Source organism: Macaca fascicularis, chromosome 14 (genome assembly GCF_037993035.2).
Source record: "Macaca fascicularis isolate 582-1 chromosome 14, T2T-MFA8v1.1".
Classification (NCBI taxonomy): domain Eukaryota; kingdom Metazoa; phylum Chordata; class Mammalia; order Primates; family Cercopithecidae; genus Macaca; species Macaca fascicularis.
The window spans coordinates 70,404,835-70,418,546 of record NC_088388.1 but is presented as its reverse complement, the minus strand read 5'-3'; the positions used below and the strand labels follow the sequence as shown (position 1 = coordinate 70,418,546).

General features: G+C 46.7%; 1 protein-coding gene across 6 annotated transcripts in view; it reads left to right on the top strand.

Annotated features, from left to right (window-relative positions):
• The first annotated feature begins 391 nt into the window (after window positions 1–391).
• STIM1 (stromal interaction molecule 1) overlaps window positions 392–13,712 on the top strand; it is a 218,868-nt gene continuing 205,547 nt past the window's right edge. For 3 of the 6 annotated variants that reach the window (XM_005578991.4, XM_005578993.4, XM_005578989.4), the window contains exon 1: window positions 392–1,647. In XM_005578991.4, coding sequence (XP_005579048.2) covers window positions 1,509–1,647 — 139 coding nt within the window. In that variant the 5' untranslated portion in view covers window positions 392–1,508. The remainder of the gene's footprint in view (window positions 1,648–13,712) is intronic. The other 3 variants (XM_045371377.3, XM_074014556.1, XM_005578990.5) reach the window with 2 other exon arrangements.

Below are 13,712 nucleotides of genomic sequence, written 5' to 3'. Positions count from 1 at the left end.
CATCACACTTAGCTTGGAGGGGAGGGGAGGTGGGGTCAGGAAGGCAGATGGCACCCTTTAGCCCAGACTCAAGGAATGTGTAAGGGAATTTTAGCTAGAGTGGTTTGGACATTTCATTTTGCTTTCTGGCATCATCATTTCCTCTGAAAACACTCGCAGGCCCCAGTGGCCCTAGTGGGCCTCCCCCGGGGCGGGTCTTAGCTTTACTCCCCAACCCTCTGCAAAAGAGCAGGCCCTCCCAGGAGCGCAAGTCCTGTCTGCAGTTCGCCGATGTTTCCACCAGGGGCCGCTGCGCACGGGCGACGAAGCGCGCGGGTTCCTGAGCCGCAGAGAGGCGGAAGTCGATTGGTTGTCAGGCGAGGCGGGAGGGCGGAGCCTGGGAACTGGCAGGGAGTTGGGGGCTGGGAGCTCGCCCCCTGGCCGAGCCGGCCTGGGCTGTTGTCGCCTCAGGCGGCTCCTGGGAGGCTAACGTTGTGTCCTGGGCCTCTGTTTAGACCGCCTCTACAACTGAGGCGAGTGGAGCAGCACCACGGCCCGGAGATCGGGGCAGGGCAGGTGTTGTCGCCGCCGCCGCCGCAGGCCTGAGTTACCTGAGTAACTGCGGGTCAGGGACTCGCCTGCGGGCCGGCAGTTGGCGCTGGAGACTCTGGAGGGGGAAAGGGAAGCTGGGACTTGATCCTTTGCGCGGGAGGGGCGTCCTGGCAAAGACTAGCACGGGTTGGGGATCCGGGAGAGCCCGCTGGGGGCTGGGGGCTCCGGGGAGCCGTCTTCACCGGTTATTCCGGGATCCAGCCGGGCGCTGGGGCGGGCCCGGGCTTCGCTGGGGGCCGGGCGGCGCGGGGCGGGCCGGCGGGAGAGCACGCCCCCGCTCGCCCCGGGCCCGCCCCGCGCCGCCCGCCCGCCTGGGAGCAGCTGTCCTGGGCCTGGCCGGTGTGCGTCCGCCTGCTGGACCTGGGCACCGCCAGCCGCCTGGGCACGGGACTGGGCGGGGGCGCTGACCTCGGCCTAGGAGGCCCAGGATCCTGGAGACGCCCGCGCCCTCAGGACCCTGCGGGTCGCACGCCCTCCCCAGCTTCTGCTGCTAGCCGCTCTTCGGCAGGGCGAGGTCAGGTGCCCCCTTCTTGCCTCTTTTCTCTGCTCTTCCTCCCCCACTCCTGTGCCCGCGGGGACTCCTGCCGCCCCCTCCCGCAGGGGTGTAGTAAGCTGCGGAGCTGACAGCAGCCCCGCAGCCACTCTGCCCAAAGTCTCCGGAAGCCGCACGAGCTCAGGCCGCCGTAGCCCCGGCGGACCCACTATTGGACCTGAGGAGCCAGCCCTCCTCCCGCACTCAAACTTGGAGCACTTGACCTTTGGCTGTTGGAGGGGGCAGGCCTGCGGGTGGCTGGACAGCTGCGGAGCCGCGAGGGCGTCTTGCCTGGAGACCGTCGGCTGCACTCGCGGGCTCCTGGCTTTGCCTTTGGGATCCCGAGGTGTCCACATCAGACGCATGTTGACTGAGACCTAGAGTCATGGATGTATGCGTCCGTCTTGCCCTGTGGCTCCTCTGGGGACTCCTCCTGCACCAGGGTCAGAGCCTCAGCCATATTCACAGTGAGAAGGCGACAGGAAGCAGCTCGGGGGCCAACTCTGAGGAGTCCACTGCAGCAGGTAAGGCCTTGCTGTGGGCTGGACTGGGCTGTAGGCTTTGGCTCAGAACTGAGTGGCCCGAAGTGGGCAAGTTGAAATCTAGGTTTGTACATGTGAGGTTCATGGAGGATCCACACATGGCACTGCCTGTTCCAGGTAGTCCAAGAAGTTCTTTCTGGTCAGTAGTCATGGCAAATGTCTCTATCTTTCCTGAACAACTTTCCTCATCACCCCCTCAGGATTTTTTTTTTTCTTGACAGTAATAAGAAGCCTTTGGGGCAACTTGACCTTTTAGATCAGCAAGGAAAGACCCCATCTTAGGCCTACTTGTCTGGAAGAATGGCCTGGTGAGATGATAAGTTCATTGCTCCTAGTCAGTTTTAGTACTGAGCAGCATGGGGGAAGTTGGGGCCACTTATGTTGTAAGGGAAAGTTAAGGCTGGGCCAACTCTGTTGCCTGAAAGCCTGGTGTTCAGGTGTACCTATTCCAACAACTGTGGGAACCCTAGTCCCACCCATCCCTTAGGTAGTCTTGTCTCTTTGCTGTGTGCATTTGAAATATCCAGACAGTTCCTTAGATGGAATCCTATTTACCACTAGGGTGTTAAATGGCCTTTTCTTGACATAGACATGATATAATTCCTGGGACCACTTGTTGCTTATTCTGTTTCTTCTGACTGATGAGGGTGGGAATTCCAGCTACAGTTCCCCTCGCCTCCACCGCGCACCCCCCCCAAGTCTGCTTGCTAGGGAAACCATGCTACTTTTGATCTGTCGTGGTTTTTCCTATGCAGTTGTGAAGGCTTATCAGGCAGCAGGAACCCTGGTATACTTCTGCAGTAGAAAGGAACACTTTTATGTTTTGTTTTGTTTTTTTTTGAGACAGGGTCTTGATCTGTCGTTCAAGCTGTAATGCAGTAGTGTGATCACAGCTCACTACAGTCTCAAACTCCTGGGTTCCCGTCATCCTCCTGTGTCAGCCTCCCAGTAGCTGGGACTAAACACAAGAGCCACTGGACCTGGCTAACTTTTTTTTTTTCTTTCTATTTTTAATTTTTTGTACAGACAGGGTCTGTCTGTGTTGTGCAGGGATCCCTCCCAAAGTGCTGGGATTACAGATGTGAGCCACTGTACCCGTCAAGGAACTCTGTTAAAATCCAGTCATTTTACATAAGGCTTAGAAGATCAGTTCTCTTTTCTCATTTCTCTCACCGTTTGGCTGTGATCTGCCCAAAGCTGTGACCTGCAGAGTTGGGGAGAGTTTATAGATGAGTTGTTTCTGAGCATAAGCAAGTTCAAATGAGGGGATGTCTCAGTGGGCACCTGCTGATACAAGTAAGAAAAGGAAATAATAGGTCATGGTGGCTGGGGAGTTTCATGGATGGATCCAGAAGCTGGCTTTGGTGGTAGACCCTTTATTGGGCAATACCTTTTTAAGTTCCAGATGTTCCAAGGGGGCTAGTTTCCAAATGAGGCCAGGGTTGCCCATATTGTAAGTAGGATACCTGGCTGTTGCTTTCTAGATAGGTTCTTCTTGCCTATTAATCCTGTCTCTCCATAGAGAGTCTCCTTGACCCTTGACACCTGACTCAAAGCTTGGTTCTCTTTGGGCTATGAAGGGAAAGACTAGTGGGCAAATGTAGACTGAACTGTGAAGTAGACCTAATTATCATCTCTTGCTATCCCTGTGACATTCCTATTTATAACTGATAATATGTCTTTTTTCACTCCAAAATGTGAGTGCCTGACATAAAATGAATATTTTTTGGGGAGTGGCTGTTCTATATTTTAGACATAAACTAAAGGGATGAAATTTTGAATTTTAGACATTGGCTTTTAGGAAGGTTGTTTTTGTTGTTGTTGTTGTTGTTGTTGTTTTTGTTGTTGTTTGTTTGTTTTGCTTGAAGTAAAAGGCATTCTAGCCTTCCTCAGGACCACCCCATGACTTGAGTTTTTGGAGACAATTCTTCACACAGCATATATTTCAGAGGCCTGGCTATGCTGATTATACCACTTAGACCTACTCTTGCTCAGTTTAGAAACTGGTTTATGTTGTCACAATAATAGTGAATTCCAGGGAGGAAAGTCTCAGAGAGACCTTAGGTGCTGTGAATGTCTAAGGTTTGTGGAAACCTGGAGGTTCCAACACTATTGTTATGGTAGCTTTTCCCCTTGGGTCTGTCTGGGGTTTTGTCTCTGACTCAGAAAGGGACTTATTTTTGCAAAGAGGTGGTTTATATAGACTGGGATCTTCAAAAGAGTTTGGAGAGAAACTTTCTATGCAACTAGGAACTCTTGCTTCCTTTCCAGCCTCTCTGTATCCCCAGAACACAGGAGGAGGTTTACTTGCTCTTAAAACTACTACTATTAAAAATCAGATTCAGCATACCCAGTCAATTTGTGTGTTCTCTACAGTTTGTATTTTACAGTTACACAGCTGTTTTTCCAACAGTCTCACAATAGCCCTGTTACAATGCAGGGCAGGTGGTATTGTTCCCACTTTTATGAGTGAAGAAACCTGGTCCTGTGCTTGGTCTTTCTTATAGGCAGATCTTCTGATGCTTAAGTCTTGGATTTCTTCCATCTTCTCAGGTCCTGCCCTGTTAAAGGAGTGCTAGGCAGGGCCAGAGAATGTTGCTTTCCTTCTGACAATTAGGCAGGCCCTAGTGACTCTGTAGCTGAGAGCCAAGAAAAGAGCTGCACTTTTTTTCTGCTCTGGAGAGTGTTTTGCAGGGGCCCAGAGAATTTGATTTTTTATCTTTTGGATGTATATACCCATCTGTCTCTTTTTAGTTAGTTAAAATATTTGATTCTAAGAATGATTTAGTTAAAATGCTTATGGCTTTAGCATGCATACAATAAACACTACGAAAGCCTGATCCTGGAGTGAAGGCAGGTGCTCTGCAAGGAGGATCTCTCACTGGGCCGTGGAGAGGCCATTCCTGTCACCTTCTCGCTCCTTAATACCTGTACACCCAGCCATGCTAAGTCACTTTCTCAGTAAAGATCTCTGCCTGCCTGTGCAACTCTGGGGCTTGCGTTTCTGAAGCTGGCCTAATATAGATGCTTGGAACCACCCTTAGACTCTAGAAAACGATAATGGTTTCTGTAGAATGTGCATGAGGGACCTCAGGTGGAGTCTGGAGTTGTGGCTGCCAGTGTTGGAGGTATCGAGGGCCTCTAATCAGAAACTGTGGTTTGGTTCAGTGTAGCTAGGACAGGACCTTGGAGGATAGGCATCTAGGCAGTGTGCAGAGTGCAGGCTGGCTTCTCAATCAACCTCTGATGGAGTGGCAGGCCAGAACCCTGCCTCCTATCCCCAGCTAGTTGCTGCTGCCTCCAAGGCTATAAATGGCCTGGCCATCTTGGTAGCTATGCTAATTTTAGCTGAGGTTGGCTCCCGGAACTGGGCTAGGGCCAAGAGCAGGTAGGTGGGGCTTGGCTGAAGCTAATACTGGGGCCTGGGGAGAGGGACACACTAAGCCCGGGGTAGCCAGGATATAATCTGCTCCCAGGCCTCAGTTTTGACAGGTTAATTGATTCAGCAAACATTGAACAATGCCAGCTAATATGGTATTTATTAAACAAGTATTAATATTTGAGTGCCTTCTCTGGGCCAGGTAATATGTTCCTGTGGGGATTTAAGGATGAACAAAACAGACATGTTCCTTCCTTCATGGAAGTTACAGTCTTGTTGATGAGACAGATAATAAACACATGAATAAATATATTATCTTGTGGAACGTGGCATGGAAGAAAACATAAAACAGGATGCTATCATGGAGAATGAGAGGGGAACAGAGATTTAGTTAAAGCCTGAACCTAATTGTAGGACAGATTAATACAATAACATCAATGATAATAATAGCACCTAACTTTTTTAGAGCTTGCTACATGTCAGGCACTATTTAAACATTTTGTTTTATTAAATTCTTATTACCATCCTATGTTATGTTATCCCCATTTTATAGGTGAGAAAATTAAATCATAGAGAGGTTAAATAACTTGCCCATGTTTACACAAATAATAAGGAAGCCAGAATTTGAATCCAGGCGTCTGATTCTTCTCTCTACCTCTACTTTAGCCACTCTCAAAACTTTCTGATAAATACTGCAATAGAGGTATTGTATATACATGCAGAAAGCTGTGGGAAGCCCAGAGGAGTAAGTGACTAACCCTGCCTGGGAGAGCTGGGGGAGGCTTTACAGTTTCTTTGTAATTTTTCTCAGATCTTGAGATGAAAAGCAGCTGCCTAATTCAAAGGTTAAGAGATAGAAACATCAGTTAGTTCACCCCACCTATTTTTACATATGAGGAAACTGGCATCCAGATAGGCATTAGAGGTTTCATGGTGGGTTATTAGTAGAACTAGACTAGGAAATTTGAGTCAGGGACCTTAACTTAATCAGTTTTTCAATTTATAAGTCAAAATAATGGGTGCTCACTGCTTGCTTTTCACTATGGAAGGAACTTAGGGCTACTGAAGAAGTCAACGTTTTGTAAGGCCACATATATTTAGGGAATATTAAATACAACATAATGTACAGGCTTAATGATGTGCAAAATCAGGCAGTATAGACATTGTAGGCTAAGGGTTAAAAGAGATCTGTGTGGGCTGGGCTAGACTAAGGTGGCTGCAGAGGGCTTCCTGGAAAGGAGGGGTTGGGTGGAGGCAGAAGAGAACAGGAGAGAGTAGTCTGACTTGGGGAGGTTGGAGGAAAGGGGGCATTGTAAATATCTGGTTTCACTGTTTGGTAGCTGGATGATAATTAGGCAGAGTTGCTTCATTGTTGGCCAGCCACCTCACATGAGCGCCCATAGGTAGGAAGATTGCAGTCATGTGTGATCTAGTAGTGGTTCTATTTTTTTTTTGAGACGGAATCTCGCTCTGTTGCCCAGGCTGGAGTGCAGTGGTGCGATCTCTGCTCACTGCAAGCTCTGCCTCCCGGGTTCATGCCATTCTCCTGCCTCAGCCTCCCGAGTAGCTGGGACTACAGGCGCCCGCCACCATGCCCGGCTAATTATTTTGTATTTTTAGTAGAGATGGGGTTTCACCTTGTTAGCCAGGATGGTCTTGATCTCCTGAACTCGTGATCTCCCATTTCAGCCTCTCAAAGTGCTGGGATTATAGGCATGAGCCACCGCGCCTGGCCTCTATTTTTTTACTGTAATTTAGAAGTAATGATGAGTGTAAATAATACTTTGAGATATCTGTAGCAATGTAATGTGATATGAAAACATCTGTTGATTTCTATTGATGACAAAATCACAGGTATTGCTAATATTATTGTGGTTAGTTGCTCCATATGTAATTGAAGGAAATGCTAACTTTCAGTAAGAGAATATTGAAAACAAAGATGTAATTTCTTTCCCATCCAAATTCACAGGCCTCCTGAATTCTATCTACGGGCCCCTTAGGGATATGGGGCCTTCGTGTTAAGAACAGCTCTTTGGCAAGGAAGTGATGAGATCTTGTTGAGGGGAGTAGTTTCCTAGGTCTCTACAGGACTTGGGTTTCAGCCCCGAGGGGCCCCTCTGGTTTCCTGCTGGGTAGCCTTTGATATACATTGCTGAGTGGCTTCGTGGGCATGCGGTGGTACACTTCCCTTTGTGGGAAATGATTCTTTAGGAAACTCAGCAGGTCTGGTTGCTGTCAGGCTTTTAGGGAGAAAAAAAGAGACCAAACTGGGCCTCCAGAGCTTTGTTGTTGCTGTTGTTGTTACAGTTGATTAAAAAAATCATGAAATACTAAGATATACAACAAAGTATAAATAATAATACATTGAATACTTTCAAATGACTTTGAAAAAAATTGTGGTCTAAAAGCAGGAAATCATCCCAAGACCTTGTCTTATCCTAAATTCCCCCTAAAAAGTAAGACCTGGGATAGGGCCTTGCAGAGAGTTTATTTTGGAGAAGTGACTTCAAGAAATGAGGGATGGGAATTGTGAAGAATGAAACAGGGAATGGACAGGTGCACTATGGAGCTAACACCACTGTGAGCATCTGAGGCTCAGTGCCACTTAGAGACCCTCTGAGAAGCCTTATAGAAAGCTGCTGCCTAATTCAAAGGTTAAGAGATAGAAACATTGCATTCTACAGGTGATAGAGGAGGGGAGTATTCATCCACCACCTCACCTTCACTGGCCAAGGGTTATCCCAGGAGGTGCTACCTCTTCTGTACTCTGGAGTTGCATATGCATCCGAATGACTGAGCAGGTTCCTTTAAGTACTGCATATTGGCCACCACACCCAGCTAATTTTTTGTATTTTTAGTAGAGACAGGGTTTCACTGTGTTAGCCAGGATGGTCTCGATCTCCTGACCTCCTGATCTGTGTGCCTTGGCCTCCCAAAGTGTTAGGATTACAGACGTTAGCCACTGTGCCCAGCCAAGTAGTCCCCTTTTATCTGTGGTTTCAGTTACTTGAGGTCAACTGAGGTCTGGGGGTAAAAAAAGTATATATACATGTATAAGATACATGCTGTTGTCTCGACCTTCCTGGGCTCAGGTGATCCTCCCACCTCAGCCTCCCAAGTAGCTGGGACTGCAGGCATGTGCCACCATGCCCAGCTAATTTTTCTATTTTTTGAAAAGATGAGGTTTCTCCATGTTGCCCAGGTTGGTCTTGAACTGTTGGACTTAAGGGATCTTCCCAGCTTGGATTCCCAAAGTGCTGGGATTACAGGTATTAGCCACTGTGCCCAGCCAAATCTGAAAATATTAAGTGGAAAATTCCAGAAATAATTCATAAGTTTTAAATTGCACACCATTCTGAGTAGCATGATGAAATCTCATGCTGTCCTGCTCCATCCTGCCCAGGACGTGAATCAACCCTTTGTCCAGCATATTCATGTACCATAAGCTACCTGTGCTTTAGTCACTTAGTAGCCATCTTAGGGATCAGATCAACTGTCTTGGTGTCGCAGTGCTTATGTTCAAGTAATCCTTATTTTACTTAATCATGGCCCCAAAGTGCAAGAGTGATTGCTGACATATTGTTATAATTATTCTACTTTATTATTAGTTATTGTTGTTCATATCTTACTGATTTATAAGTTAAACTTTATCATAGGTATGTATGTGTAGGAAAACATAGTAGGTATAGGTTTGGTGCTATCCACTGGGGGTCTTAGCATGTATCCCCTGAGAATAAAGGAGGACTACTGTAGTTTCATTGTCTTACTTCAGCTATACCCAGACAACATGCATAACTCTGGTGCGGCAAACCAGGCTTTTATTCAAGGCTTACTGTAGGCCATGGGGAGACTGTTAATAAAGTCTGGGTGCTAATATTTGACCTTAGCTCCAGCTGTACTCTCTTATTGAGTATATCCACCCTCCCTAACTTCACCTGCAGTCTTGAAATGGCTGAGAAAAGGGCCTGGTCCACTGCATTGGTTACTTATTGGGGTATAACAAATTATGCAAAACAGAGAGGGTTAAAATAATAAACATTATCTCATAGATTCTGTGCATCGGGAGTCTGTATATTGCTTAACTGGGTGCCTCTGGCTCAGAGTCTCTCATGAGATTGCAGTCAAGCTGTTGGCTGGGGCTGAAGACTCTGTTTGGGGGAGAGTATTTGCTTTTAAGCTAATTTACATGGTTGTTGGCAGGCCTTGGTCCCTTGCCATATGGGTCTCTACAGTGGGCTGTACTGGACATGATGATTGGTTTCCCCTAGAACAAGTGGTCCAAGAGAGTGAAAGAGAGAGTGCCTAAGATGGACACCTCCATCTTTTTATCATCTAATCTTGGAATTGATAGGCCATCACTTCTTCTATATTCTGTTCATTAGTAAGTCCAGCCCATCCTCAAGTTGAGGGAATTACATAAGGGCATGAATACTAGGAGGGCAAGGACCACTAGGGGTCATCTTAAAGGATGCCTCTGACATTGCCCAAGGGCCATGCTCTGGGGAACAATCACTTCTAGGTGCTGCGGCCTTTTAGTTTTTCTTTGACTTCCTTTGCTTATGACCTAGAGTCTTGTTGAGTCTTTTTATACTCCCTTTTATATTGTGTCTCTTGGTTCATGCATTACTTCATTGCTTTGATATGACGTATCCTTTTTTCCTTCTCCCTGGACTCCTGGGCTCCAATGTGAAACTAGCTTTTTATCCTAGACTGTAGTGCTGCCTCCCAACCTTTTTTGTTTGATACCTTTTATTTTGGAGCCCATTTTACAGCCACTGACTTTGGAGCCTTTACTACTCCAACTTGGCTTCTGAGAGTTAGATTTGTAGATGGCATTGCATTGGGACTCACAATGACAGATGAAAAACTTTATTCTGACTTTTTAGGCCATTGGTGTTAGGTGCTAGGACTTAAATCCTAGTATGTGAAAGCTGGAAGGGGTTTTAGAGACCATCTCTCCCAAACTTCTTATTTACATATCAGAAGAACAAACTTCCCCAAGGTTTTGGTAAGCCAGGGCTAGAATATAATTTTCTCTGATTCTCATTCATATGTTGTTCTTACTCTGCCGTGGAGCTGTCTACCCTAATGGAGCCTGTTTGGATTGTTAGGAGGTCTGGGACCTATACAGAGGAGAACCAGGAAGCAGTTCACAGTTTTATATTATGTTCATAGAAATTGGTCTGGGCAGAATTAGGGATATACAAAGTCAAATGTCAAGTGCTGCTTCTTTGCACCTATCCAGCTAGAGAGGTTTTTATATTAGGCACAGAAAAAGAAGCCCAGCAATATCTGTTTTATATGGTGCTTAATATATGCACCCTGTACCACTCTTTTGAGAATATCTGTTCAGAGCAATGAGGAATCTGTTTGCTGGGATGTATAGAATAGGCATCTGAAGGAGATGGGTCAGAGCCTTATGGTGTATGTCTCACCATTGAGCCATTCAGCTGGCTCCATTATGGATTTGGGCCTCCACAGGCAGGGTAAATGTATTAAAAACTTTGTGGGGTTACTGTTGGCCACCTGGAAGGTGCCAATGGGAAGCTCTCTGGGCACTGAGAATTTGACAAGTTTACCTATGTTCACACAACTTGCTAGGGCAGGCGAGACTTGAAGAGGGATGGCTGTGGTCCTGTCTTGTTTATCAGAATGGAGTAGATTTCTTTTGTGTGAGAAGTCATGCAAGAAAAATCCGGAAATGAGCCAATAGCACTTACACTTTTGTTTTCTGCTGGGGAGCATGGAATAGAGAAGGTGCAAGTTCTAAAATTTCTCTATGGGTGGTGGTTGCTTTCCTGACTCAAGAGTTCCAGCCCCAGACCACTTTGCTCACTCCATCTCCCTCTGCTCCCCTTGCTGCATTCTTGGCCAAGCCAGGCTTTTTTCTTTGTTCTGATCTGCAGAACAAACTTTTATTTATACTGCTTCACTTTTGTTTTCACTTATGTCATTTAACTTTCCTTCAGAATGTCTTTACCTGTCCTTCTTTATTCCTACTTCCAGTCTTCTATTAAGTCTTTCCTGACACTAATACTAGCTGTGAGATACTGCTGACCTCTGAACAAACTCTGGTAGCACTTACTATCTACAGTGCTCTCTGTACACTTCATACCCTGCTTATACCACTTACAACAAGAGGCAACTTGATATGTCTTTTTTTTATTTTTATTTTTTTTGAGACAGATTCTCGCTCTGTCCCCCGGCTGGAGTGCAGGCGCAATCTTGGCTCACTGCAACCTTCGCCTCCCGGGTTCAAGTGATTCTCCTGTATCAGCCTCCTGAGTAGCTGGGATTACAGGCGGGTGCCACCACGCCCAGCTAATTTTTGTATTTTTAGTAGAGACAGGGTTTCACCATGTTGATCAGTCTGGTCTTGAACTCCTGACCTCGTAATCCGCCCGCCTCAGCCTCTCAAGATATGTCTTTTATAGTAAGCTAGTACCCAAGAGCACTGGGCATTAGTTTGAGTTCTTGCTGACAGTATGACCCAAGCTCTCAAACGACAGTTTCCTCACTTGAAAAATGGAGTTATCAGCACCATAAGAGAGGGTAAAGAAAGAAAGAAAAGTAAAAATAAATTAAAACTGTGTTTTATTTATTATTATTTTTTTTGCATATTTCCTTGTCTCTTAAGGGCAAGAGCCATGTCTGGTTTATTGGCTGTAGTACATATCCTCAGTACCTATGAGAGTGCTGGTCAGAGAGTATGTGCCTAATAGAAATTTGTTGAATAAATGAATGAATAACAATGAATTGATCTTTGGATTTAGTAGGTAGGGAGGGAGAGTACCAAGTACTTGACATCAGTTCCTGTAAAACACTTAGACAAGCATGCCCTGGGATTGGGATAGAATTCACATGGTGGGTTTTCTGAGGAGTTCTGTAGGGATTATTTTTCTGCCTGACCTAGTACTTCATCCCTATTTACTAAGCACCTACTGAAGCTGTGCTCAGTGACAGTTATCCATCATACTGAGGGATGGTTTGGCTATTGACTTTAGTTGGCAGTTTTTGTTTGCCACAGCAATGACTACCCTGAGCAGGTGGCTGCAGTAGGAGTGGAGAAGAACTGTGCTTGAAGAGGACATGAGACTGGTAGGCAAGGCCTCTTTGGGTCTTCCTGCTCCCTGTCTTTGGTTCCATGGCCCACATGGGTTTACCTCAGGTCCAATTTGAGGCAGCTGAATGAACAGAATGAACTTTCACTACTTTGCTGAGACTAGCTTGTGGAACGGAGGAGGAAACCTTTCATGGTTCCCACTCCTAGGCTTGTTGTGCAGCAGAGAGATAGGATAGTCCTGTGAAGATTGTTGGCTTTTTAAATGTTATCTCTGATGCTGAGAACTCCAGCCTGAGCAGGCATCGCATCAGCTTTCCTTCAAGACATTGGGGAGGGGCCTCTTGGGAGACGTGATGGAGAAGACAAAAGAATAAGAGCAACTGTGCTGCCAGCACGGCCCAGTGAGGGCTTATCTGACCCTTTCCTCTCTTGGCCATATACACAGAGCTCCTGGCTGCCTTATGTTGATCTCTGGCCTGGGTAATGACCAGAAATCTCACTGGCAGGCAGGCAGGCAGGCAAGCAGGCAGCCTTTCAAATCTCATGTGCCTCTAATTTTCTCATTGTGATTCAGTAGCTCTGCTCCCGTTGGGCCTCTCTGGGTTATCTCAGGCCTCTCAGGAAGCTCTCAGAACTCTCGTCACTACAGTGTATGTCCGAACAAATGTGTCTGTGCTTGCCAAGTTCCCAGAGCTGGCTTCTGAAACATAGCAGCCAGGGGAGATGGGTGGACTTCAGATGTAATACACACACAGGTTAGAAAGCAGTGTGTGTCGGCCGGGCGCGGTGGCTCAAGCCTGTAATCCCAGCACTTTGGGAGGCCGAGACGGGTGGATCATGAGGTCAGGAGATCGAGACCATCCTGGTAACACGGTGAAACCCCGTCTCTACTAAAAAATACAAAAAAAACTAGCCGGGTGAGTTGGTGGGCGCCTGTAGTCCCAGCTACTCGGGAGGCTGAGGCAGGAGAATGGCGTAAACCCGGGAGGCGGAGCTTGCAGTGAGCTGAGATCTGGCCACTGCACTCCAGCCCGGGTGACAGAGCGAGACTCCGTCTCAAAAAAAAAAAAAAAAAAAAAAAAAAAAGAAAGCAGTGTGTGTCTGTGTGTGTATTTGTTGCTGGGTGGTCAAATTTGTGGAGGTCTTGTTTCGAGAAACTTTTGCTGACAAGAGCAAAGGTCACTGGAACTCACACTTCATGTCTCGGAAGAGATAAATATGTAATTAAGACAACTGAAATCACTTCAATGGTAAGAATGATGATGACAGTGGCCGGGCATGGTGACTCATGCCTGTAATCCCAGCACTTTGGAGACTTAGTCAGGTCGATCATGAGGTCAAGAGATCGAGACCATCTTGGCTAACACGGTGTAACCCCATCTCTACTAAAAATACAAAAAAAAAAAATTAGCCGGGTATAGTAGCGGGCACCTGTAGTCCCAGCTATTCGGGAGGCTGAGGCGGGAAAATGGCGTGAACCAGGGAGGTGGAGCTTGCAGTGAGCCAAGATCATGCCACTGCACTCCAGCCTGGATGATAGAGTGAGACTCTGTCTCAAAAAAAAAAAAAAAAAGATGGTGATAGCTGCTATTTATTTAGCACCTT